At 38.8% G+C, this 25,793-nt stretch overlaps 1 protein-coding gene across 3 annotated transcripts in view; it reads right to left on the bottom strand.

Annotated features, from left to right (window-relative positions):
• Cfap54 (cilia and flagella associated 54) overlaps positions 1–25,793 on the bottom strand; it is a 308,158-nt gene that overhangs the window by 4,314 nt on the left and 278,051 nt on the right. For 2 of the 3 annotated variants that reach the window (XM_013518536.1, XM_005374497.2), the window contains one exon: positions 8,467–8,600. The exons of the other annotated variant lie outside the window; for it this stretch is intronic. In XM_013518536.1, coding sequence (XP_013373990.1) covers positions 8,481–8,600 — 120 coding nt within the window. In that variant the 3' untranslated portion in view covers positions 8,467–8,480. The remainder of the gene's footprint in view (positions 1–8,466; positions 8,601–25,793) is intronic. 3 annotated transcript variants of the gene reach the window in all.

Genomic DNA, 25,793 nt, shown 5'->3' with positions numbered 1-25,793 from the left:
GCTGCTCAAGTAAAAATACACTGAAGTGTTTTTCCTCAGACAAAAGTGAAGCTTCTTTTAAGATCAATAAAAAGATTCTTTCCCTTGACATCCCTCTCTTGCTGCATGCCTCCTTAATGGTTTTAAACTAATTAATCAGAAATGGATGTTGTTTGAGAAAATGAAATAAATCCTTAGTAAACTAGCCTGTAATCATTGAAATGATTTGTAAAATGTGTTGCATTTTACTGCATCTGTGGTTAAAGACAGAGAGACAGAGACAGAGAAAGAGACAGAGACAGAGACAGAGACAGAGACAGAGCGAGAAAGAGAGAGATCTCATGAGGACATGTAGGAAAACCCCTTTCTGGGAATAATATCAGGATTAGGAATACCAGTGCATCTTCTAAGTGCACGGTCTGTTTTCCCCTCATAACATTGTTGATCTTATAGTCTACCATAGTGTATTTACTTCTTAACATGTATTATAGGAGAGCATACAGTTAAGTTCGTGGCCAACGCCTAGTAAATACAAAACATAAAATGGTATCTTTGCATAAAAATAAAAAATTGACTCAACTGCTGGTTCCATCTTGCCTTTCTACTTTTACTGGTTTTCTTTGCCCTATTTTTCTTGGTTTTAATTAATTGTATCCCCACATCTAAGTTACCTTAAATCCCTTTTGCAGGAAATCTGAATATAAGTAACTAAATTGTCCGGATTGGCTATCACTATTTAAAAAATAAGAACCAAGGAGCTGTAAACAAAAGTTCAGAAGCAAATGAGAACCTAAAAAATTCACAAAATATATAGAATTTATATCCTTGACACTGAGGGATCTTAGAAATACAAAAGATAAATATGCCAGTAAAAAATTAGCAAAGGTCCTCAAGAGTCATGAATTTTTTTTACAAAAAAGCAATGTAAACATGTACTGCAAATTTGTGCCAAGAAAAAAATTTTAAAATGCAATGGGCCAGTAAAAAGTTTGAAAACTGTTCAGTGTTAGATACAAATCTAAGTTTAATGAGAAACCTCTGCACAAAATAGGAGCATAAGTTCCTTTCTTTCGAAATCTGCCTACCTTGTTCTTTGGTCTCAAGGAGCAGACAGACATGCAGATGGAATGAGTGATTAGAGCATCTGTGTGCTTCCTGGGGAAGCCGGAAGTGGGGAAGACAGGTTCTGTAGAAGAGCGATGTGAGGTTATCTGCAACGAAGAGCTGGGGTCATTAGATGTGAGGTTTCTTAAGTATCAAACTAACAAATAAAAATTGTGTATACATGTGTGTGTGTGTCTCATGTTTTGAAATATGTTCATTATGAAATGACTAAACTGGGCTAATTGACATATCTACTATCTTACATACCTATTTTATTGTAATGAGGACACCTAAAATCTTGTCTCAGCCATGTTCAGCAGTACTATACATTGGGATGAACTACAGTCAAAATTCTGTACAACTGATTTCTTGAAATTAATATCCCTGTTTCATTGAAATTCTGTATGCTTTGACCAATGTATCTCCAACTTACCCTCCCCCGCTCCTGGTAAACACCGCTGCATTCCTTATTTTAGTTCAACTATGTTAGATGCTATTCTGTCAGAAAGAAAGCTGGAGTCATTTGTAGGAAAATGAATGCACTTTGAGACCATAATATTAAATGAAATAAATCAGACGCACACGCTAAATACTGCATGGTTTCTCTCATATAAGAAACTCAAAGTGTAAATAAAGAGCAAACTGCAAGTTAGATAATAGGAAGTGGGGAGATAGGTTTTCTCAACTTGAAAAGGGATCAAGAAATGGGGGGAGGACCAAGTGATTGGAAGGAAAAGGGATGAAAAAAGAAATTAAGATGCATTGTGTTCATGTACCGACTCCACACAAAGAATGTAAACATTACTTACTGCAAACATCTCATAAGAAAACTATTTCATATTCCACATATAACTGTACCTGCGTTTGTTTGTCTTCCTTAGTTTGGTTCATTCTGCTTAATGTAACTTCCTTCAACTACACTTATGTGGTCACAATTGATAGGATTTCTTCCTTTTTAAGACCTGCATAGTATTCCCTTGTGGATAGAGACCCAAGATTTTCTTTATCAGCCCATCAGTTCATTGACTCCCTGTCTTAGCTACTATGAATCATGTTGCAGTGAACACACGGTGCAGGTGTCTCTTGAACACGCTGACTCCATTTCCTTTGGGTGTAGATCCAGTAGTGGGGTGCTGGACCACGTATAAGCTTTTGCAGGAAGGGACTACCTAAGCAGCACTTCTCCGTGCACAGTTCTTGGCATTTAGTGGGAATTTGATAAATATTTTTAAATAAATAGATGAGAAAGGACATTGTGCCAGGAAGCAAAGGCACAGAGTAATAACTAACATCAATCAAGTGAAAAAAAAAATCAAAAAACCCAAATGTATGCTTGAATGGGGGAGCTAAGTTTGTCAGGGAGCTAATGTATTTATGAGAAAGATTAAATGACCAGCCTCCCAAGGACAAAATGAAGATTTGATTTCTTTTGTCCTTCTATGGATCATTACCATATACTTTATTACTAGGAAGAGGAACTGTGGATCTAATTACATTCTGATTATTCTAACTGCATTTCATCCAAACCACTAGGTCCAAATACTCCCAGCTGGAGCATCTTCCCAGCCAATAAGCTCTGAAAAGGGCCATCTATGCCGCACTCAGGGAGTATGGAGAGTTGTCTCAAAGTCTGAGTTTGAACATTGTTTGTTTGTTTTTTCCTGCTTATTGGGAAAGATAATTAGATAGGCTGTAGAAAATACATTTATGTGTTAGCATTGGCTATTTCACAGACGTGGACTTCTGGGAAACTTTTATTTTCCACTTTACACCTTTCAATATTTCACAGTTTCTTTACATTAGTTCTGAATTGCTTTTATAATGATGAGAAAAGCAGTCCAAGAAATTCATGTAATTCTTGTGGGAGAAAATTAAATTAGGAAAGCTATAAAACTGCTTAGAAACCTCTGAATTACTTAGAAATCTACCGACTTTTCACACTGGACAATTTAAAGGAGGGTTCAAGGTTGTGTGTGGACAGAACCTGGTTTTAGATCTGTTCTATTCCAAGCTGTTAGATACAAGATGTATACATATTATCTTAAATATCAAACAGAAGCAAGCACAGTTCACTTGCAATTAATTCTGTACTGTCTCCACAGTTCCCACTGAAAACGTACTTCTTGTAATAAAATTCCTATCCCTCTTTACCCAGCTTTTTAACTAATGAACTTAACTATTTGAAAAAAAAAACTGCTGTCACTAAAACCTTCTGCTTAATCAAGCCTGTGTTTATGACAAAGAAAAATCCGTTGTCATGGAAATTTTATTGTCAAAGTTGCAACACACAGGGCTCTCTATTGAAGTGGAAAACAAAAATAAGGAGAAATTTCATATATTTTTAAAACACTGAAATTATGGATGGAAGACGGATTTTAAGTGTGGGCCTCATTTCACATAACAGGCAATCATGTAAAAAGTTCTGCATATATCTAATTTTGGCAAATCAAATAATTTAAAGTATAATGAGGAAACTTAAAATTGATAGCAATTGCACAGGGAAATCTGCCTCGATTTAATTAAACATTTATTAAGGCTCTACTATCTTATATTAAAAATTAATGCTTTCACAGATTGACTTTTCTAAAATTGGGCATATGTATATGGTTTAGCACCAGTTTCAAAATGATTTTTAGTTGTCATTAAAACCCAAATTAATAAAACCAGATGTGAACCACTACACAGGTAAGAGTCGTTTACTGATGGGTGAAACAATGTCTGTAGAAAGCTTGCCAGCCACAGGATGAAGAAGGTAGGGGATGTCTTTTTTTAATTTGTTAACCAGTAGAGACCCACATAATATATATCCAGATTAAGAAAGAAAATTTTGCAAATACAAATGAAACCTCTTAGGCATCTTTTTAAGAGTTCATTTCTCCTTCCTCAGCCAAGAGGTGTCACAACCAGAATTTGGTTGAATCATCAACTTGTACTTTTAAAATATTTTTAGTATAATACATATGCATCTGTAAATATTATGTTATATCAATTCGCTAACTTTTAAATTTTATATAAATCCCATCTTCCTGTATATGTATGTCCTTTTGTAATACCTAATTTTCTTCTTTTCCTCATCAGTTTTTGAAGTGAATCCAGATGGATACATGTCTCTTTAATTCATTTCAGAACGTTGTTTAGTATTCTACTATGCATTGGTTTATTACTTCTGTGTATTCTCCTGTATGACTACATCATTTTTTACTTATCCATTTCTACCTGATGGGTATCTAGTAAGTCTTCCTTTTTTTTGTATTATAATCAATGCATCAATACACATTTTTGCCCAAGTTTCCTTGGGCAAACGAGTGCAAGTTTTTTGGTGTGATATACCAACAAGCATTTTAAATCTGAGAAAATGGAAAAAAGTAGCTACACAGTGGATTTCTGCATTATTTTCTCTCCTCATTCACAGTTGGAAGTATGCACACTTTGATAATATAAATATATATATTATGGTTTGAAAACAACCTTGATGACATCATGTGTACTTTGCTTAAGTTTCTAGGGTTTATGAACACTCTAAATTCCAAGATAAATGAGGAGAAACGATTTACCGAGTCTCAAATACAATTCAAAGCAAAGGGATATGGGACAGACTCACACGCTTATGACTCTAGAGCTATGGTTAGAAGATTTGCTATGAAAGTGTAACAGTGCGGCTATGTGGCATAGGGCACCTTTAGCAGCCAGTTGAACAGCTCTTGCCTAAGTGCTCTAGGAGCCCAGCAAAGCAGACATCCTTGAACTGGGGGGGATCGACACAACGATATCCAGAAAAATGGAAATAAGGGCAATGCAGACAAAAGGGGGAAGCCATCCTCTTACACTCCCCCAGAAATGTCCTATTTCCCCTGCAGCTCATGAAGGAGAGCAAGCGCACTGGGCGGGGGAACATGCAAAGTGCCCTGTGCGCAGGGAACACAGACCACGGCAGTTAAGCCTCGGGGATAGCCGGCAGGTGGTCAGTTTCTAACACAAGCTCTTGGAGACTGAGAAGGAGCACGACATGGGAAGCGGACGGGCTTGTTATTAGCGCTTAGCTGTGGCACTCGTTCCCCTGTCTCCGCTGTTTTGCTTCCTCCCTTCTCCCCTTTTCAGTTTGCCTCCCATCCTACTCTGTTATAACTTAAACCAGTAGAAAACCTCACAGGTGTCCACTGGAAAACATTTGCATGTAAGTACTGTGTACTGCAGTTTTTAAAAGCAGCTGCAAATGTATAATACGGTCTTTTAAAAAACCCGACAGACATTTCTGGAAATAAACACACCTTTCACCTGGCAGATCTGAAATGTCTTTTTGGTTTTACTGCGGCCCAGTTCATCCTCACTTCCTCACTGCCTGGCATGGGAAGCTCCAGCTTTAAGTGGCAAGTGTTGCTTCTATTTTAGAAGAGCTGGGGAGTTTCTAGGATGGTTTTTTAAAAATGGGAAAACTGTAACTTCAGGGTCTGGTGAAACTTTAAAGAGTGTTTCACTCAGACAACGCAACACCCAAAATAACAGCATCTGTAAATATATGAAAGTGGAGAAAAAAATAAAACATGTACCAAAATGTTACGTTGTCTGCAGTATTGGGAAGAGGCCTGCCTCCCCCGGGGGGATCATTATTCTGGCCCTTCACCACCCGGTTTTCCTAGCACATCCACTCAGGCCTGCAGGTCATTGCCTCAAAAAATCACAGATGTTCCAGTTCTAGCTTGAGCCTCAACTATGTCTTAGTCTCTCACTTGATTCACGGATTTCCCACAGCCATGGAGTGGGTGCAAGAGCTAGGAAGTCAGTTTAGCAAGGAAGAGCTCAGATTTCTCAATCAGGTTTTACATCCCAGCTCTACTTCGGACTATAATCAGAGGGGAAGTGGTATAACTGCTTGTTTCCAGCTGTGTAACATGGAGCCATGATGCAGTGTGCCTGACGGTCATAATTCTTGTGAAGACAGGGCGACAGTACATGTAAAGTGCTTACTAATGTACTGCTTTATATGAAGATGGCATGGGAGGGGTAGGCATCTTCGGTAATGCAATGATGGTGGAGGCGTTGGCAACACGTGTGCCTCCCTCTTCCCTCTTTTTTGAGGCTTCACAATGCAGTCCTGCCTAGGTCCCCTCCACCCATTCATATTTCCTTGTATTCACTCAACAAGTAGGAATGCTATAGACCTCTGCCATGTGCCAGGTAGCATCGTAGGGCTGAACTGAACAGTTCACACACACTAATATTTAAAATAAGGAAAGATGAAAAGCATCCAACCTGAACTTAATAGTGATAAACAGTGGGCTATGGGTACACATATTTTTGAAAATTAACAAGATGGAATAAGTGGTCTTGATTGTTGGTCATGTTATATTTCTATACCAGCATTTAAATGTATAGGTAATATACTGCACCTTTTTGTCCTAATGATTAAACATAATAAATTGAACTTCTTCTACTGAGAAACACAAGGCATCAAAGAGTTCTCTAGGGGCTGGGGATTTAGCTCAGCGGCAAAGCGCCTGCCTGGCAAGCGCAAGGTCGTGAGTTCGGTTCCTGGTACCGGAGAAAAACCAAAAAAAAAAAACAAAAAAAAAAAAAAGAGTTCTCTATTTTGGTGGTGGTATTCATAAACCCTGGTTCCAGATCAAAGGACCTGGAAACCTTCACCACAGGCGTCATTACCATCCAACTGGCTTTTCTGTTTGAACCAAAATTTATTTCATCGTTCCACTTAACCAGTAAACATTTTGTTGATATCTCTTGCATTACAACATGGTATAGGTTTGCTTGCTTTTCATTTCTTTCCCATCCATTCTCTGCCCTACAGACCAGCTCAAACTCATTCCACTGATTCCTTTCACACATCTAATACCTACTCATGCCAGAAACCTAATCATCTGCAATTGCACCCTAACATCTACTGACTTGGCCCCAAGTCTTCTCTGTAGTTCACCCTGAGACTGCTCTCCCTTTGGCACAAAGATATACATTCCAGACCCAAGTTCTTAGCACATACACCTTGTGCATTCTCATTTTTATGTCCTTGTTCTCCTACAGTATCCTTGCTGCTAGCAAATTTTAATAATGAATTTTCAACCAGTAAAAACTTTCTTATCCTTAAATACCTTGCCAAAGATACATTTCCTCCATGTAGTATTACAGGCTAGTTCTAGTTTGGGCATTCCTGGACTTTGAAACTTTACAGATACCTAAATTTTTAAAAATTAGGGACCAACATAAGATTTCTATTTTTTCTTTTATTATCACTGGAGACTAGTTTAAAATGTCAGTTATCAGTTACTATTAACATGCTTGGTAAAAGAATGGCCTTTTACACCATTAGGAAGTAAGAAATTCATAATCTGAGAATAAAGGGGGATGTATTGAGTCACTAGGCTTTGGAAAATCACATTTATTATATTTATTTATCATCGTATCTTTTCAAGGGCCAGCACCCGGGAAATATTCACGGGTGGCATTGTTGCATGCCATACAACCAAAGTGAGAGATGCATGGTTCTCTTCTACCTTGGCAGGGAGGTGGTTCTCCCAGCAGTATTGCTCTATTATGCATATGCTAAGCACTTTGTCACACTGATTCACTTTATTCAATACATAGCACTCTTATAAGACAGATAGTAACATCCTCATACTATATATGAAGAAACAAAGACTTCATAATTTAACTCTTTAAAGTAGCAAAGCTAGCAAGTGGTGAAGCTACTACTCACATCCAGGTCTATATAATTCCAGACCTCAGGCAATATAATCGTGTGCAATGTTACCTCTCAGAAATATAAAATATAGAAGGTCTAATTTGCTACAGATTACATCCCAAGCCAAACAGACAAGCTCCCAGAGTTGGATTTTCCACACATTAAGGTTTAATCCAGGGTTTCTCCAAACTGGCACAGCTGACATTTGGGGCTGGATCATCTTTGGTTGTAGCTGGTGGGCCGACTTGTACTTTGTAGAGTGTCTAGCAGCACCTGTGGCCTCTACTTACTAGATATTACCATGTACCCCCCACCCCATTATGACAACCAAAAGTGTCTCCAGGCGTTGTCAGATGTCATCTAAGCGGAAACTGCTTCCAGTTGAGAACCACTGGTGCAATCCAATCTTTCTGTATAAACATTTCTAGAGACAATCTAATATAAACTAACAGTAGGAGAGTCATACTTCAGAAACCTATTTTCTATGAATAGCTTGGTAATACAGTTTTAAGAAGCAACAGCATTGCTATTTAATTCAACTACAACTTAAAACACCCCTTGAAACTACAATTCTTAAAGAAATTTACCTTCTATAAAAAATTAATTTCATTCTGGTAGTTCTAAGAGCACAGTTCCAGAAATTTATTTCAAGCTAAGAGAAACAGTAACAATTAAATCCTTTGCAAGGTTACCATGAAAAGGATGTTCAAGGAATAATCGACACCATCCAGTTGAAAAGGCTTCCTCCTGATACGGTACAACCATTAGCAAGATCAAAAAGTCTCTCAAGACTAAATATAGCAGGCAGCGAGATATCAAATGGGACCTGAAACCAAAAACGTGAAAGTATTGCTTCAAGTTGTTCAATGAAGTAAAATTCGAAGGTATCTAAATACAAATTACATGTAATGGCTTCATATAAAGGTAGTTACCTTTTGTGCCTAATGTAAGTGGCAAAGTTTCATAACTCTATAGTGCTAAAGTGTCACATATATCACTCTACACCCTATTACTATTTACGCATTAGCCTATCAATTACTTCTAAATCTGTGGACTATTTTATTTCTATAATCTTGGTGCATGGCTCTGAGCATAGGACAAAGGGGGCGTATTCCACTCAAATGCTTTCCTTTATAACAGACTGGCCAGGTGACAAATCCTCTCCCTCCCTCCTTTTGCGCATAAGCTGTGACAGCCAAGAGGAAAGCGGGCCCAAATGACAGTGAGGAATCCCCATCTAAAGGAGGCACCGAGCTACCACGCCTGAGGTTTAGTACAGCCGAAGTCACTATCAGCAAGCTGAAAATGGAAAAGAAAGACTGATTTTGTGCTCCTAGCATTGGTGATTTGACCTAAGAAAGAATAAAGGAGAAAGAACGAAAATGATGGGAAGGAAATGAATGTTTACTGGGACCCACTTTAAGCCGATCTAGATAAATATTTCTGACAATAAATGAGCAAACGCAGTGTAGAAGACCACAGTGAAACAAAGCTGTGGGTCTGAAGCCCGGTACGAAACTAGCAGACAAGTTTTATTCATTTCTTGTCTATTTATTAAATGAACCGTCTATTCCTTTTATTCTCAAGAAAATATAATGAACCCAGGAGTGGAGGCCGGATTTTGTTAAATTTTCATTTTATTAGATTAAAAAAAGTATTTCAATGCTTGCCAGTACTTCAAACAATAAAGAAGTAAAAATTTAAACATTAGTAACATCCTCCTTCCTTGATCAATCCTGATGTAATCAGTGTTTCTGGCTTGGGGAATATTCTTCCATATGGCTTTTGTTTTTCTTTTTTAAACGGAATAACCACATTTCCATTATTTGCTTATTCAATTAAAATATGTATGAGCACTCCCTCCTTAATTAATTCAAGGACATAGAACAACTACATGGAATTTAAGAGCGTATGATCTAGAGCAAGACCGCCTGTTTCAAATTGAGACCTCACAAATACCAGCTCTGTGAAGGGGCAAAGCATTTGATCTGTTTCAATGTTAATTTCATCATCCATAAAACAGAAATGAGAATACGCTAAGATATTATCATTACAAAGTTGAATGGATTTATACAAATAAAACACTTAGAACGATGGCTAGCACACAAGGACTACTCGGTAAATGTTACATACTATCATCATTTTCAACACATCCTTATGAATGGCTATATAATAGTTCTTCGGCCAGCCACCTCGTGATGTATTCAATCATCCTTCATAGAGGTTGTTTCTACTTTTTTTACATATATGCTTATACCCTCAGCTATGGGTACTTCGAATTTCTGTACTGTTGACTCCCTAAAATTGTTTTGTTTAGTCAAAGGATGATTACCTCTCCCCTTTTAACATTTCTTGCCAAAATTACTTTCCAAATAGGTTGTGGCAATCAACATTTCAACCAGAAATAAATGAGAGCTTCCCCAAACCCAAAGTATAACATTATAAAATGTTACGAACCTTTATTGTTGTTGGCTTGGTATTTCATTACCATTTTATTCAGAAAATTCTGACAACCTAATACTAATTGCTTTATTCATATGTTGAAACTATATATATTTACCATCATTATTTGAATTACATGTCATTGCTGGGGTTTTTTTTGGTTTTTTTTTTTTTTTTTTTTTTTTTTTTTTTGGTTTTTCTCTGGTACCGGGAACTGAACTCATGACCTTGCGCTTGCCAGGCAGGCGCTTTTGCTGCTGAGCTAAATCCCCAGCCCCTCTCATTGCTGTTTAACAGTACTGAGCATTTAATCTGTTTCATAATGATAAAACATCTCATACCCAATTTAACAACCTTTAGCAGATGGTTTTTAAAGTAGTATACAAGAAAATAATTGCTAAATGGTATGTGTATTTGATTTTGTACTGTATCTCTTTTATTCCAAAATCCTTTCCATGTTAGACATAGGAATAAATTTTTTAAGAAAACAAAGTAGCCAAGTTAGTTTTACTTAACATTAGAGTTATCTTTAAGACATAACTTTTGTTTGGGAGGGCATTTGTTTTTCTGGTTTTTTGTTTTTGAGACAGCATCTCACTACGTAGTCCAGGCTGGCCTCGAACTCACAGTGATTCTCCTACCTCAGCCTCCTGAGTGCTGGGATTACAGGCGTGCACCACCATCCCCAGCTAAGACATAATTCACATACAAGATACAGATAAAGCATTTTGGTTTCTGATCCTTGTCATTAAACTTCCATAAAGAAGCAGCCATTTGTCACAGGGTGAAAATTAATTGGTCAGTTTATTTATGGAGGCCACAAGTGAAAGTGTCACATCAGGAAGAAAAAATAAATGAGACTGTCGCTCAGAGTTACTAATTGTATTTGTCCTCAGAAGAACACAAATTTCTCTAAAATGTCAGGACCTTCTCTTGTGTTATTACACTCACCTTTATAGACACCCCGGGTATGTACACCCTTTGTTAGACAAGTCAATGCCTTGAATTCCATGTATTTGTTCAGGCTAAAACGTCATAGTCTATATTTTCCTATTGCTATCACAAGTTTTAATGTGAATTTCTGATTGAGTTATAACACATAGACAAAAAGTGGAGAAACTATAAGTGTGCCAGGTGATAATTTATATATTTTTAAATGAACACATTCATATAATCATCATCAAATCAAAAATACAAAAGTGGGACAAGCTAAGCCATTAGGTATGCATGTATTTATCATTAAGCCAATTCTACCAGTTTTCTAATTCACATTCCCCACTGGCAATATATAAAAGCTCCAGTTATACCATAGCCACACAAACTGTGATCATTTTTATTTAAGATTTTGGTCATATTGCTATGTTTTTCAGGTGCAGAGATAACTTTTTATATTTATAACGTCATATGCCTGATAACTAATAACATTATACTTATGATATGTCTTTCTTTATGGAAGTGTAGGTCTTTTGTCCAATTTATATGTAGTTGTCTTTTTCTCTTCTGTAGATAGAAGAATTCTTAAAATATTCTAGAAATCAGTCCTTTCTTGAGTATATATAAATATCTGATCCCAGTCTGGGGCTTCCTAGTTCATCTACTTAATGATACTTTAAACACAGTTCAATTTACAGTCTTTCTTTCGTGACTGGTAATTTCTTAAGTGGGTACCCTTGATCAAGCTTTGCTTCCATCAAAGTGACAAAGATGATCCTTTACCATTTCCTCTGGAAATTCATCTTCCACATGTGTTTCTGCAATCAATTTGGAACAGATTTTGTATGTTCTAATAAGGTAAGGATCCAATTCTGTCCTTTACCTCATAGATATCCAGTCAGCCAGACTCATTTACTGAAAAGATTGTCCCTTCCTCGCTGGACTGAAGGGTCACCTTTGTGATCAGTCATGGAGCTGTATATGTACGGGTCTCTTTCTGGATTCTCTATTCAACTTATCTATTTTTCGAATAGAGACCATCTATATCTTTCAATTCATCTGGACCTCTATTTATCTATACTCATCCTAGTTTCCTTCTGTTTTTGTAGCTACTTAATAACATTAGATGGCGAGTTCATCAGCTTTGCTCTTTTTCTAGTTGGTCTTGCTAATTTAAGTTCATCATATGTCTATGTCAATTTTTTGATACTACTATAAATGATAGCTTTAGAAACATTTCACTAACTGTTGCTTCTACAGTATAGAAATAAAACGTATTTGCAATGATCTAATATATAGCAACTTTATCAAACTTACTTATTCACCCAAAGAGCTTACTTGAAAACTACTTTGGATTTTCCATGAATAATGACAGTTTTATTTCTTCCATTCTCATACCTGTATCTTTTTAAAATTCTTCCTTTATTTCACTAGCTGAGAACTTCCATAGAATGCTAATTAGAAGTGATGATAAACATCATTAACATATGATTAATTAACTTTGCAATTCAGGGGAAAGAGAAAAGTTTATTTAATGAATGACATTGTAAAATTATCTGCTACTAAAGCTGCTTCCTTATCTTTACTTATAACCTTACTATAATTTAAGTGTATCTCATCTTTTTATAATTTTGCCACTATTGTGAATGGAGCTTAAATGTTTTTCAATGTTAAACTGTACTAGAATTAGAATTTCACATAAGCATTGTTACAGCAATTTGCAAAGTAAACACTTTATTAAATGTTTTAAAAGGCACTCTCATCCAAGTCATGAGGCCAGCACTGAAAGTGTTAAGTTAGGTGAAAATACTAAATCTACCTCACATCCAAAGCACATCAGTGTCCTAAACATGAAGGATATCTGAATGTGCTTCAGAAAGTCAGAGTTACATCCTCTCCCCAGGGAGTTCCAGATTTAAAGAAAATATTTTACAAGACTTGAAACACAATGATGGGGCTCAAAGGTAACATATTTCTTTGGATATTATTTCTTGAACTGTCTGTATGCCGTCTTGATTTATCTGGACATTTGAAGTGAACCAAGGTGTTTTTATAAAGTTAACACACACACACACACACACACACACACACACACTCACAGACCTGGAGAGTAAGTGACATGTCCAGGGTCCCTCACCCAGTGACAGGGCCAGCATCCATGCCCAGACAGACCGGCTCCTCAGAACAACTTGCCCCTAGCCACCCTCCACACTGTCTCTCCCCAGCGTGCACCTGTCCTCTGAGGTCCCTCCACCAAGTCTGTCGGACACTGGCAGCGCCAGCGCCCTCTGTGAAATCCCTCTCTCCAGCACCTTCTCTCCTTCTCCCACCCGACTTCAGTCTTCTCGCCTCTTGTGGGCTCAATAGCTCCTTGAAACCCCACTTTTCTAGCTTCTGCTTTTAGAAAATGCATGGAAGATTCTAAGGCTTCCTCCCATGGAGAATTTCTCAAGTAAATTTAAACTTCAGGTGCATTATTGAACTTCTTTGCCATGCAATGAAGAAGAGTTTGGCAATTATATTAATATAGTCTTTTCCTCCTCTTCATCCTTGTCCTCCTCTTCCTCTTCCTCCTCCCTCTCTTCCTCCTCCTGTTCTCTTTCCTCCTCTTTTGTTGCTGTTGTTCTGTAAATAGCTTTGAATCAAAACTGATCAGGATAAGGAACCAATGAATCTTTTGTTCCTTTTCTTAGGTCAAGAAAATCTTCGTGGGGAGAAAGGAAGAAGATAGCCTGGCAAATAACTGTAAGTTGGCTTACAGTAGGATGTGCTTTAAGGGGCAGTGTTAAAGAAATGGTGATGACTTTCCCTACCAGAGAGACTAAAAGACTGAAATAGTAAAAAGAAGGCAAAGGACATTTGTGGAGTTGAGCATACCGAATGGGGTCCAATAAATTCTGGCCGGGCTCAAACCCATGGAGTTGTAGGAGTCATTCGAGAGCTCCAGGTTATTTGCCAGTGCTACATTTTATGAGTTTTTGCCCAAAAACTATGTATGAGACTCTGCATAAAGACTAGATTCGTTTATAATGAAGATTATAGTACTTGTGTTCTTTTGTTCCACATTAAAAGAAAATTTAAGAAGTTTAAAAATGATTGTAAAAAGAAAACTTGAGAAGAAAATCATGTAGTCTTCAGAATATGTACAACTTTTCTCAATCTGAATAGTTTTAACTGAGCACCTCCACTGGAGCTTCCTACTTCTCCCGGCATGGCATCCTTTGCCTTTTCATCAATTCGGAGTGTTAAATGACCAGAGATAGAGGGTGCATTTCTACTAATCAGCTAGGTTTGCCTCTCCTTGTACTGTAATTGCTAAGTAGGATTCTGAACAACTGTGAGTTTTGTGACACGGATGGATTTAACTTAGCCTCCTTCAGAAACCTTAAAACACAGAGCAAGAGCCGTGGAAAAAAAATTTAATAGCCTCGAGGTAAGAAATCAAGTAGTATTTTCATCCAGCATTCTCACATATAAGTTTCTCTACAGTATTTCCTATCTCTTCTTAACATATCACCTTTCGCTGAAGTTAATGATTTATTGGATTTTTTTCTAGACTGGGGAAAAACATGCATTTCAAAGGAGACAAGATAATATGATACTAGCTTACTTAAGACTCAATACCTTCCACAACTGGTGTCCCGCCTAATAAAAAAGTTCCAGGCAAGAGAGAACAAGATATATTTGGTTTCACTGTACTTTTATATGATTAAAAATGTCTCTACACCAGCAATATTAGATATTATTCTTCCCAATCTAACAGAAACAGCACCCAACGTGTAGGAAGGTGAGAAGTGTTTTCCCACGACACCACTAGACCACAGAAGTTTCACACTTTTCTGAGAATGAAATTATTTTTTCATCACTCTAATTTTTGTGCTAATAAAATTTTAAATATGACAGGAAAGGTTTTTCTAATATAATATGAGATCAAGTGGTCATATTGGAGAGGTGGTTGGAATCTTTCAGTATTAAATTTTAAAGAAAAAATATTATTATTAAAAAAGGCATTTTGTAGAGAACAAGAAAATTGGAAATTAAAGACAAGCTGTAGTAGAGAAAGCATCTGTGTGGGCAATCGGCTTAAATGGCACATTGTCGGAAATAGAAGAATAGATTCTTCTTGGACTATCATCTCTGTCATCACCATCATCACTGCCACTTGGTAATGACTTAAATACAGTCATGCATGGTGTTTCTAGGAGCAGAAGTCACCTTTTAATTTTTAGGACATTCTTGCCCAGAAATATTCTCACACACACACAGAGAGAGAGGAGAGAGAGAAAACCAATTATTTCATTCTAACCCAAACATTTCAACAACGTGAGGGCTCCTGTCTCCTTTCTCACATCTAAGTGGATGTTTGCAGCAATGGCTTCTCCATTGGAATACACGAAGAGCACCTCTGTCATAGGAGTTGTGCTGTGGAAGACTACAGACAGTAGTCTGTATGCTTAAAAATAAATCTTACATTATGTTCATTGTCTAGAGTTGAAGTATAATGGGAAAAATGTTTTCATCTTTCTCCTGGGTTCCTGGCACAGTGCTCCTAAAATGCCTGAAATTTGCTGTCTTTGACATGATGAAGTTGGGAGGAGTAATTAAGTTCAATCACGGATGGCTAATGATCAATCATGTATCTGTAATGAAATTTCCATACAAACTCTGTTTGGGGGAGCTGCCAGGTGGTGAATGGACGGGGATGCTTGGTGACATCCTTTCCCTTACACTTCGCCCTATGCATCTCTTCTTCTGGTTTTCCTGAGTTGTATCCTTTGTAGCAAACTGATAGCCATGAATGAATAAAGTTCTTTTCTGGTTTCTGTGAATTAGTCTATAAAATTACTGAACCTAAAGCAAGGGGTGTATGTGTATGCTGGGAGGCTGGGGGATGAGTAGCTCTGACACTCCAGTTGCATTCAGCATTTGAAGTGAAGGAGTCTTACGGAACTGAACGCCTTACCTGTGCAGTCCATGCTAACTCTGGGTCATGTCAAAATTGAACTGAACCACTGAACACCCAGTTAATGTCAGAGAATCGTAGAACTGTTTGCTATTAGAAAAACCCACAGACAGTTAATAGCAGTGTGATGCAAACTAAAACAGAGCTGATATAGAGAATGTTTTGGGGTCGGTGGGGCCTTCTGTAATACTCCTTTCCCTCCTTGGCATCCATTCTGCACAAATTGCTCTACACACCTGACCCAGGGCCCAGCCAAGGCAGGCCGCTTGATGAAAAGTGGTAGAGTTGACAGTGTTCACTGCAGTATATACTTCTGTAGAGAACTATTTAACAAAACAATCCTTCTAGACCAAAAAGACCCTTAAGAAAATCGTGCAAAGTTAGGCCATCTATGCTCCAGCTTATTCGACTGCTGAAGACTTGAAGGTCCAAGGAAAAGTGCCTTTGAAGACTTACACCCTATGATGCAGAAAAAACAGCTGCTTTCACTCCCCAGAAGGGCACTTTTCAACATACAAAGAACTAATAAAGAGTCCCAAACAGGGAAAACTTTCCGTACATATCAAAAGCTCTAAGTAGAGCAAGAAGCGTAAGTTACACAAGCAGCATTGTAACAACAAAGTACGCAGGGCAGAAAAAACCCAAGTAGATGGAGGTTTGGTGCCAATGGTTCAGAGCTTATAACCAAGGGCTTGAGAGAAGAGTTAAAGGAAAAGGTTTCTTCCCCAGAGAATTTAGTGGAAAGAAGTATTCCGGAAATGGGAGAGTGCCCTGGAGGGAAGCAGTGGAAAGGGAAAGGGAGGTAACAGTAAAAAAAAGAAAAAAGGACCCAAATGTTTTACATTCTTCATTTTCTGTAAAGATCTGAAAATATAAATTCTAATACAGTACTTATATGTAATTATTATTTGCTATTATATTATTAGCTTTATATTATTATTAGCTTTATACTATTACCTTCACTTATTATTATTAGCTTAATTTTCAGAGAACGACTCAAAAGATTTGCACGTCAGGGAGAACATTGGACTTGTGAATGGCTGAGAGATATTTTTGTACTCTGAGAACTAGTGTCTCTGACCAAGTCTTTCACCCTTATTGAGGACTAGATATAGGCTGGTTTCTTCATTTTGGAGAGTTTTATTTCATTTGTAAATGAACTATTACCGTCAGGCTTAAAAGATAATATGATTGAACTACTGGCCATATTGTACAAAGTATTTTAAATCATGAGTGGGTGACATGTGTATGATATGTCCCTCTTTCTTCTGCATTAGAAAATAAAGCCAGAAAGTGTCTCCCAATTCCTTGAGACTATTCTAATTCCTATAAATAAGGATTAAGTGAGTGTTCATAAGTATTTGCCAGTCAGGGGCTCTATTTTTACTTTTTCAGTCTTTGTTGTAGCTCAGTCTGTGTTGCAGCAAGAATTGTTGTAGTTTGGGTCTTAAGTGCCCCCCTCACTGCCAAAGACCGTGTGACAAAGGATTGGTCCCCAGAGTGCTGCTACTGAAAGGTGCTGAAGCCTTTAGGAGTTTAGGCCAAATGAGAGGTCTCTAGGTCATTGGGGGTATGCTCTTAAAAGAGATGGTGGGGGCCTATCTCTTCCTGTTCCTCCTTTGGCTCCTTAGCCTATGGTGACATGAGTGGTCTTATGCTGCCATATGCTCCCTCTGTGATACCCTGCCTCACCCCAGACCCCAAAGCAGTGGGGCCAGCTGATCATGGATTGAACCCTCCAAAACCATGAACCAAAATAACCTTTTCTAAGCTGATGATTTCAAGTATTTCTTTAGTGACAGAAAGCTGATTAATGTACATGGGAAGCAGATTCTAAGATGGAAATTAGTTTTCAAGAAGTTTATTAGGATTATGGGATCCCCTGGAGATTAATACTTATGGGCAAAGGGATAAAAGCAGTATTACACAGAGAGAAAAGCTGGACTGAAGCATAGTTGCAACAGAGGGCGCAGACAACCCCATAAGGAGATTTGAGGCTGGGACTGTACTTCAGAGTTGCCTTGAGTTGTGATGGGAGTTGGAGCTTTGTACCCACATTCAACCAGTAATTGGATGCAGACTTCCTCCTAAGGTGAGGTCATACACTTTAGATGAAGGCAATCATTACAGAAGGCTGAGAGCTGACAGATATTAAGCAGCACACTGCCAGAGCTGGGAACATAAGTTCTTCATCTTGAAGAGGAGATCTGAGTGGCTCCATGTAGCGGCCACGTGAGGTCTGAGTATTTAATTCAGCGGTCAACTATAGAGCCATTACTTGGCAATATAGAAAATGCATAATAGTACACAGTCAATACAAGCTAATGGAGATTTTTAAGTGTATTCTGTTAGTGTATATGAATTTTACAATATACTGGGTTTTAATATTGTATTTTCACACTGGTATGTGCATGTAACATATTTTGATCATATCTATCCTCCCTACTACCCTCCCTTATCCCCTTTCTCCCCTCTACCTTATTCTCTTCCTCCTGTCTAATAATAGTATATGACAAAATTTCATCCTTCTTTATAAATGAATACACCTCCATTGTGTATGTTTACTGCATCTTCTTTATCAATGCATCTGTGGGTGATTTACAACTAGCGGTCAACTTTAATACCCAGCTGAACTGAATCAGTGTGGTTCTGGGTATGAAAGGCCCACCTGAGTATTGTTCCCAGCAGCATATGAGGCAGTAGGAAAAGAAGAGAGGCTGTTGGGAGCTGGTAGAAGCTGTTGGGAGCTGTTGGTTTTCCTGGAGGAGCTTGTCATGCTGGCTTTCCTGACGAACTCTGCTCTTCTCATTGGAGGAGAAGCTCGGGACCTTGCTATTGCTGGAACGGCCTCGGTTCACTTTGGGGCTCTGGTCCTCACTCTGAGCATTGCTTCCTGGCTCCGGAGGGGAAGATGGTATCCTGCTCAGTCTCCTGGAGAAGGGTGTCATGTTGACTTTCCTGATGGGAACTTGGCTTTCCTCATCATCAGAGGAGCTTAGAACCTCGCTGTTGCTGAGGATGGCTGTGGTACTTTTTGGGGGAGCTCTGGTTCTTACTTTGAGTGTTGCTTCCTGGCTCCAGTGCAGATGCCTCAGCCTGGTAGCACAGATCCTTTGTCATGCTGGCACAGACCTTCCAGCTTCCACCACTGACCTTTTGGTCTTCCCAGTGCAGATCCATGAAACAGGCCGCATGAGACATTGTCATGGGCTCTGGGCCTCCAGTTGGACTTGTGAAGGGCATTGTTATGGGCTCTCGGTCTTTAGCTGAACTCATGCAGGACATTACTGTGGGACCCAGGCCCTCAACTGGATTCTTTGGCCTTTAGTGTGTGGACAGATTTCCTGCATTCTCTTTTTGTATATGATTCTTTGAGTGACTATTATAAATAATCTTATAAAATATATACCGTGTATTATATTGTTGTGAAACCCCTAATTACAACAGCATACAGTGATGAGCACCTAGGCCAGTTCCATATCTTTATTGTTGTGAATTGTGCCACAATAAACATGAGCATGCAGGTATTCCTACACTATGATGACTTGGATTCACTCAGATATATTCCAGGGAGTGATATAGCAGTCATACGGTAGTTCCATACTAAAGGAGATTTAAAGTAATAAGCCTAACTTGTATACTAAGTTTCTACATTCTTCTTTCCTAGGTCATGGTAAAACAAACCTAAGACATTTCTAGCATAACTTCTATTGAGGACTCTATTTCACTGCCCTTAAGAACATTCCGCATTCTAGAGTATGAAAAAGAGAATTAAAGATTAAAGAAAAGTAAGAAAAAGATTCAGAAATAATGTTCCCCTTAAGTAATATCTTCCTACAAACTTCAACATAAAAAAGAATCAATGATTTCATCTGAATTTTAATTTCACTTGAGAAGTTTCCTATGGAAGCTCTAGAACCTTCCATACATTTGCTAAAAGCAAAAGCTAGAAAAGTGGGGGTTTCAAGGAGCTACTGAGCCCACAAGAGGAGAGAAGACTGAAGTCGGGTGGGAGCGGGAGAGAGGCTGCGGGACAGAGAGATTTCACAGAGGGCACTGGCGCTGCCAGTGGCTGACAGACTTGGTGGAGGGAGCTCAGAGGACAGGAGCATGCTGGGGAGAGACAGTGCATGGAGTGGTTAGGGACGTGTTGTTCTGAGGAGCCGGTCTGTCTGGGCATGGATGCTGGCCCTGTCACTGCCTAGGTGAGGGATCTTAGGTAAGTCACTGTAAGGTCTTTACACCTCAATTTCTAACATTTAAAAAGTGATAATAACAATAGAAATAACTATACAAGAAACAGGAGTCTGAAGTTAGTGCTTCACTTCAGAAGGTTCTTGTGTATTGCTGCTTCCATGAGCTTTTCATACCTAGTGGTTTACAGCAACATAAAGTTCTTCTTTTTAGCTCTGGAGGTCAGAAATCTGAAATTAGTTCAACTGGGCTAAAGCCCTGGTATCACCTGGGCAGGCTCTTTCTGGAGGCTCCAGGGGAAAGAACAGCTAATCTACCTTGACTTGTAGCTCCTCTCCCTCTTAAAAGATCACCACTCCAATCAGGGCCTCCGTCATCATCCCCTTCTCTTTTTATGTTGTCAAGTCTTTCTTTGGCTCCCTCTTATAAGGACACTTGCGATTACATTTAGGGATCACTTGGATAATCCAGGATAACTTCTGCATCACAAGAGGCCTAACTGAATCACATTTGCAGAGCGCCTTTTGTCACACAAAGTAACAGCTTCCTGGGGATTAGAACGTAGACTTCTCTGGAATACCATTATTCAACCTATCGCACAGTATAATTAAATGAGATGATTTAGTCAATACAGATATATTTATATCATTTTATCCGCTCTACAGAGTTTTGGTAATTGAAGTTATTGTATTTTTTATTTAAAAATTAATGGCATTCCTGAAAAGGCCTATTGTGTCAAAAATTATTAGTGTTCACTAAAATATATTCTTGCTTCTCTTCAATGCTATGCACACCACACCTTTGCATGTTAGATTGAGACCAACAGGATGTAAAAAGAAAAATGATAGCCATTCCAGGATGGCACTTAGAAATAATCACCCAAATTGATTGTCTAAACTGAGACATGTTTCAGGATGTAAGGAGAGTGTATGTATTAATCACAGCAAATTAGCAAGTGTAAATTTTGACTGTGCCGACACATGGGAGTATATGATTATATACCCTTCCTAAAAATGACCTGTGAAATCCTGTGGCCCCTCTTCTCTTGAAGAGGTTTCCTTGGAGGCCAAGTAGTACAGATCACATGATTATGACTTGGAGGAGCAGTGCTCCATCCTCACTAGATGTGAAATAAATGAGTAAGTGTTGCCACTTAAATTTGGGGTATATTTGTTACACAGCACAGCCTATCTATCCTGACTTCAGCTCTTATGAAGGCAAGCTTATTCTTCCCTCAGTGTGTCTCTGAATAGGGAAATATTCCATCACTGTAAGAGTTCAACTCCACCTAAAGGTCAGGGCTTTGGACTTCTGCAGCACAGTTAGAGGAATAAAGGCAATTGCTTGGTACCCCAGAGCTGGATTACCTCCTGAGGGGTTCTGCAGAGTCTGTCTGTGGGTTTTTGGCCTGGGACACAGAAACGAAAACTCCAGAGTTCTAACAATACTCAGCATTTCTTGATGCTTTTTACAGGGGAGCTCACTGGGCTTAGCTTCTAGCAACTAGGATCCAGGGGCTCTTTTTTAGAGCAAAGGCTTTATAAAGAACTGAAACTCGCGTTTTGTTCCAGGGACTTTGCTGCCTGGAATCAAAGCGTGTCGGGCTTTGTAAGTCAGCAGCTCCCACTGCAGCAGCAAACTGGAGGGCAGACCTCATGTACAGCCTGGAAAGAAAGCCTGCTCACACTGGCAGCTTTATTCCCATCAGTACATACCACAAGCAACCCAGAAGCCTTCTTACAAGGCAGCCCACTCTGACTGGCAATTCCCAGAGAAAAGTCCAATGGAGCCTGCAATTTACAAAGACAGTTCACACACATTGTTCATTTAACTCGTTTTAGTATTCCTAACTTGAACAATTAGCCTTCGGAAGTTAGCAAAGGAATGCAGAAAAGAAAAGGGGAGGGGCTGGGGATTTAGCTCAGCGGCAAAAGCGCCTGCCTGGCAAGTGCAAGGTCATGAGTTCGGTTCCTGGTACCGGAGAAAAACCAAAAAAAAAAAAACAAAACGAAAAGGGGAGTAGCAAGAAGAAAAGAAGAGGAGGAAGGACAGGTGAGTGGATGAGGAAGACCAGCGCGGAGTCACTGAGCAGTTAGCATTTCCTACGCATCAGGCTCTGCGCAGAGCTCTTGGGGAATGATAATTCTGTTGCCAAAATAAAATATGTCAATTTCCATATACATTTCTGTTTAATGGCTCTCTATGGAATTATGCTGAACGAGAAAAGGCCAGTCCCCAAAAGTTACCTATTGCATGATTCCTTTTATATAACATTCTTGAAATGACACAATTGCAGAAATGGAAAACAGATTGTAGAAATGGAAAAATGGATGTCAGGGTTCAGGGAGGAGACAGGGCCTAAGGGAATGGAGTGAGGTTACAGAAGGAGGACGGAACTCGCGGGGAACGAAATATTTTACAGCTTGACTGTCAATTCCAACACACAGGTGAAAATGTATTCTAGTTTTCCCAGATGTCACTATTGGGGGAAACAGGGTAAGAGGCACACTGGCCCTCTCTCTATTATCTCTTTCTCTTTAATTTTATTTTTATTACTTTTATTTTATTTTATTTTTCATCATGTTAACGATTGGATCCAGGGCCTAGTGTGTTGTAGGCAAGCACTTTACCACTGAGCTACACTCCCCTGTATTACTTCTTATAGCTGCGTGTGAATCTCAAGTTATTTAAAAAGCTTGGTTGAAAAGTAACACTGAGTTTTTAAAATTCTCTTTAAAATAAAAAAAATAAACAAGTTGGTTTTCAAATAAAAAAAAAAGATAAGTAACACTGAGGATACATCTACTAATGGCCATTCACTCTTTGAAGATTGACAAACACTTAGTAGACTAAAGTCATGGATGAAGGTAGTTGCCAGTGGCCAAATAAATAATTCATCTCACATTATTTTGATGCTGGGGATGATCATAACATGTTGAAGGCCTATCGCAGGCATTGTATGGCACTGTATAAATGTGTTAAATATTGTTTCTAATATAATCTCAATTTACAGATGACAAACAAAAGCCTAGAGAGAGAAAGTAATTTGCTTGTGGTCACAGAGCCAATAGGTGGTGGAACCAAGAAGCAAACCTTTATGTCTAGTAAAATACCGTTCCTCTGAGACTTCACACAGAGTCTAGTTGACCTGAGGTCTTCAAGGGTTAATTTGTCTACAAGGGCCGATCCAGAACTTGTGCCAGGTGCTCTTCTCATCATACCTGGAGCCCACAAGTGGCTACGAAAACACAGCATTAGTTGCCTATGTACAGGCAGGATAAATGCAAAAATCTCACACGGCTCGTGCCCACAGTAAACAAAGAAAATGGACAAATCTACACCTGCTCCCTCTTTGTGTATTTACTTAAATTTAAAGAACATTTGTCAAGAGAATTTTCAAAGGTTTGCCAATTGATTCAGCTCTATGAGATGAAAATCAAACATTTTTCTAAAATGAAAATATAATCCTATTGTTCAGGGTCCAGTTTTTCAGCCAAGGCAGAAATCATTTACCAAACTGCATGAAGGAAATGAAACTTAACATTTAACTCAATTTTTAGCAAAACAGAGAGGAACGAACACATTTACTAATGACACCGCTGCCTCTCACTTTGTTTGAAGTTTAGCACAGTGACTAATCTTCAGGAAATTGTCCCTTTGAGACTGATGTGCAGTTGTATCTACAATGACACCGGGCTTGGTTTACCAAGGAGCGTGCACACTCCTCTTTACATCAGTAGTAAACACATACTCTCAGCTGGTGATGATATCTTGGTTTACATTCTATCTAAGCATCATTATACCCGGAAGCGGGCCCAGGACTTTGAGCACACACAGCAGGAAGGCTCTCACTTCCTTGATGAACAAGTATATTTCACCTTGACACTGTTGCTGAAATCTCCAAGAGATGAGCATTTTGGAAATGCTATAAACAGCTTAGCCTTTTTCTTAGCATTTTGAAGAGCACGTTAATAGCCTGGCCTTCTCTGAAGGGCTCTCTTTTTTACCATAGCCAAATTTGACAGTTAGAAGTGAACAGTGAGTGGATGGAATCAAAGTCAGTGCTGTTTTAAAAGCAGTGTGGAGCTGATGTCATCTGGCATTGTCTTCAAAAGAATATGAGAATATTAAGTGGATGGCTCGTGAACTTAACACACAAAGGATACTCATCACTTGAGGACAGAATGATAACGCCTCACAGAAGGAAGATGTAATTCTAGATGCCCATGAAATCTATTCAGACAGCTCTTGGTTGGTATTAAATTTTCTTTTAAAAAGAGATACAAAGGAAGAAAGAAAATAAATCTATAATTCTCAACCAAAAGAAGTTACATTAATATTAATTTCTAGTACTTAGTAAATACCTATTACGGAATATGTAGAATCGTGTGCTCAATGCTGGAAGTGGCAGTTTGGTGGCAGTACTACTACTTGGGACTTTTTATTAAAAAGGAAATCAAGAGGCACTCAGTAATGTAATAAAATGAGCCAGAGGAAAATAAGTGAGGCAGTAGGATTTAGCACTCATCAAGAAAAATGGAAGCTGTCACACATACACGGGGACACATGCCATCCTACCCAACACCCAGGCAGACTATATAAGGCTATTTCAAAGAGAGCTTTGAGAATCCACCTGTTTCACCCTCTACCCTGTGATTATGAGCACACTATCAACTCCATGACCCTCACCTCGCATATTTAGGAAGGATTACTGACTAATTTGAAAAATTGCCTCAGCAATTTCCCAGGAGCAGTCTCCACTCAGAGGAGGAATAGGCTCAGAAATTAGGAGTTTTGTTGGATATTGTAACAGAGAGTACATTCCCCCAAATGGCTGCAACCACAGCTCCTAGCCCTTCTTACAACTCAATTTTGATGCTCTTCCCAGAAATGGATGGAGTCTCTGCCCAACTAAATATGGGTGGATTGGGACAACTAGGAAAGAGTCATTATGGAAATTTCCAGGCTTGGCATAAATGGTGATAGAGCTTTTGCCTGGTTCTCCTAGGAGGCTCACTTAAAACTCAGCCACCATGCTGTAAGGAGGCTCAATCAACCATAGACAGAAGTCACAAGTTGTATTATGGCCCACGGTCCATGCCAAGGGCCAATGGCAAATATCGGACCAAGTGAACACATAGTGTTTCAAGCTGAATTATTTGTCACTTTCAACTTTTCCCAACCAATACTTCAGATACCAATGAACAGAGATAAACCGGCCCACTGTATCCTTCACAATGACCCATGGAACCCTTGAGCCTAATAAGGTGGTAGTCGTTTTATGACCAAGTGTGTGGTGCTTTGTTATATGATAATAGTAACTGGAATAAATGAAAACGGGAGTCTGTGCAGTTAAAAGATATGCATACAGCCATTCTGAGTACTTGCATTATTCTAGCCTCTTCTGTGAACGCACACAAAGTCTTCATTGTAGACATTGTTGCTGTTCTGCTGCTGCCACTACTTAGGGAAACAAGTCTACTCACA

This window comes from Chinchilla lanigera, unplaced genomic scaffold (assembly GCF_000276665.1).
Source record: "Chinchilla lanigera isolate Chin_1 unplaced genomic scaffold, ChiLan1.0 scaffold00004, whole genome shotgun sequence".
NCBI lineage: Eukaryota > Metazoa > Chordata > Mammalia > Rodentia > Chinchillidae > Chinchilla > Chinchilla lanigera.
The sequence above is the reverse complement of the archived record's forward strand: the minus strand, read 5'-3'. Positions and strand labels throughout refer to the sequence as shown.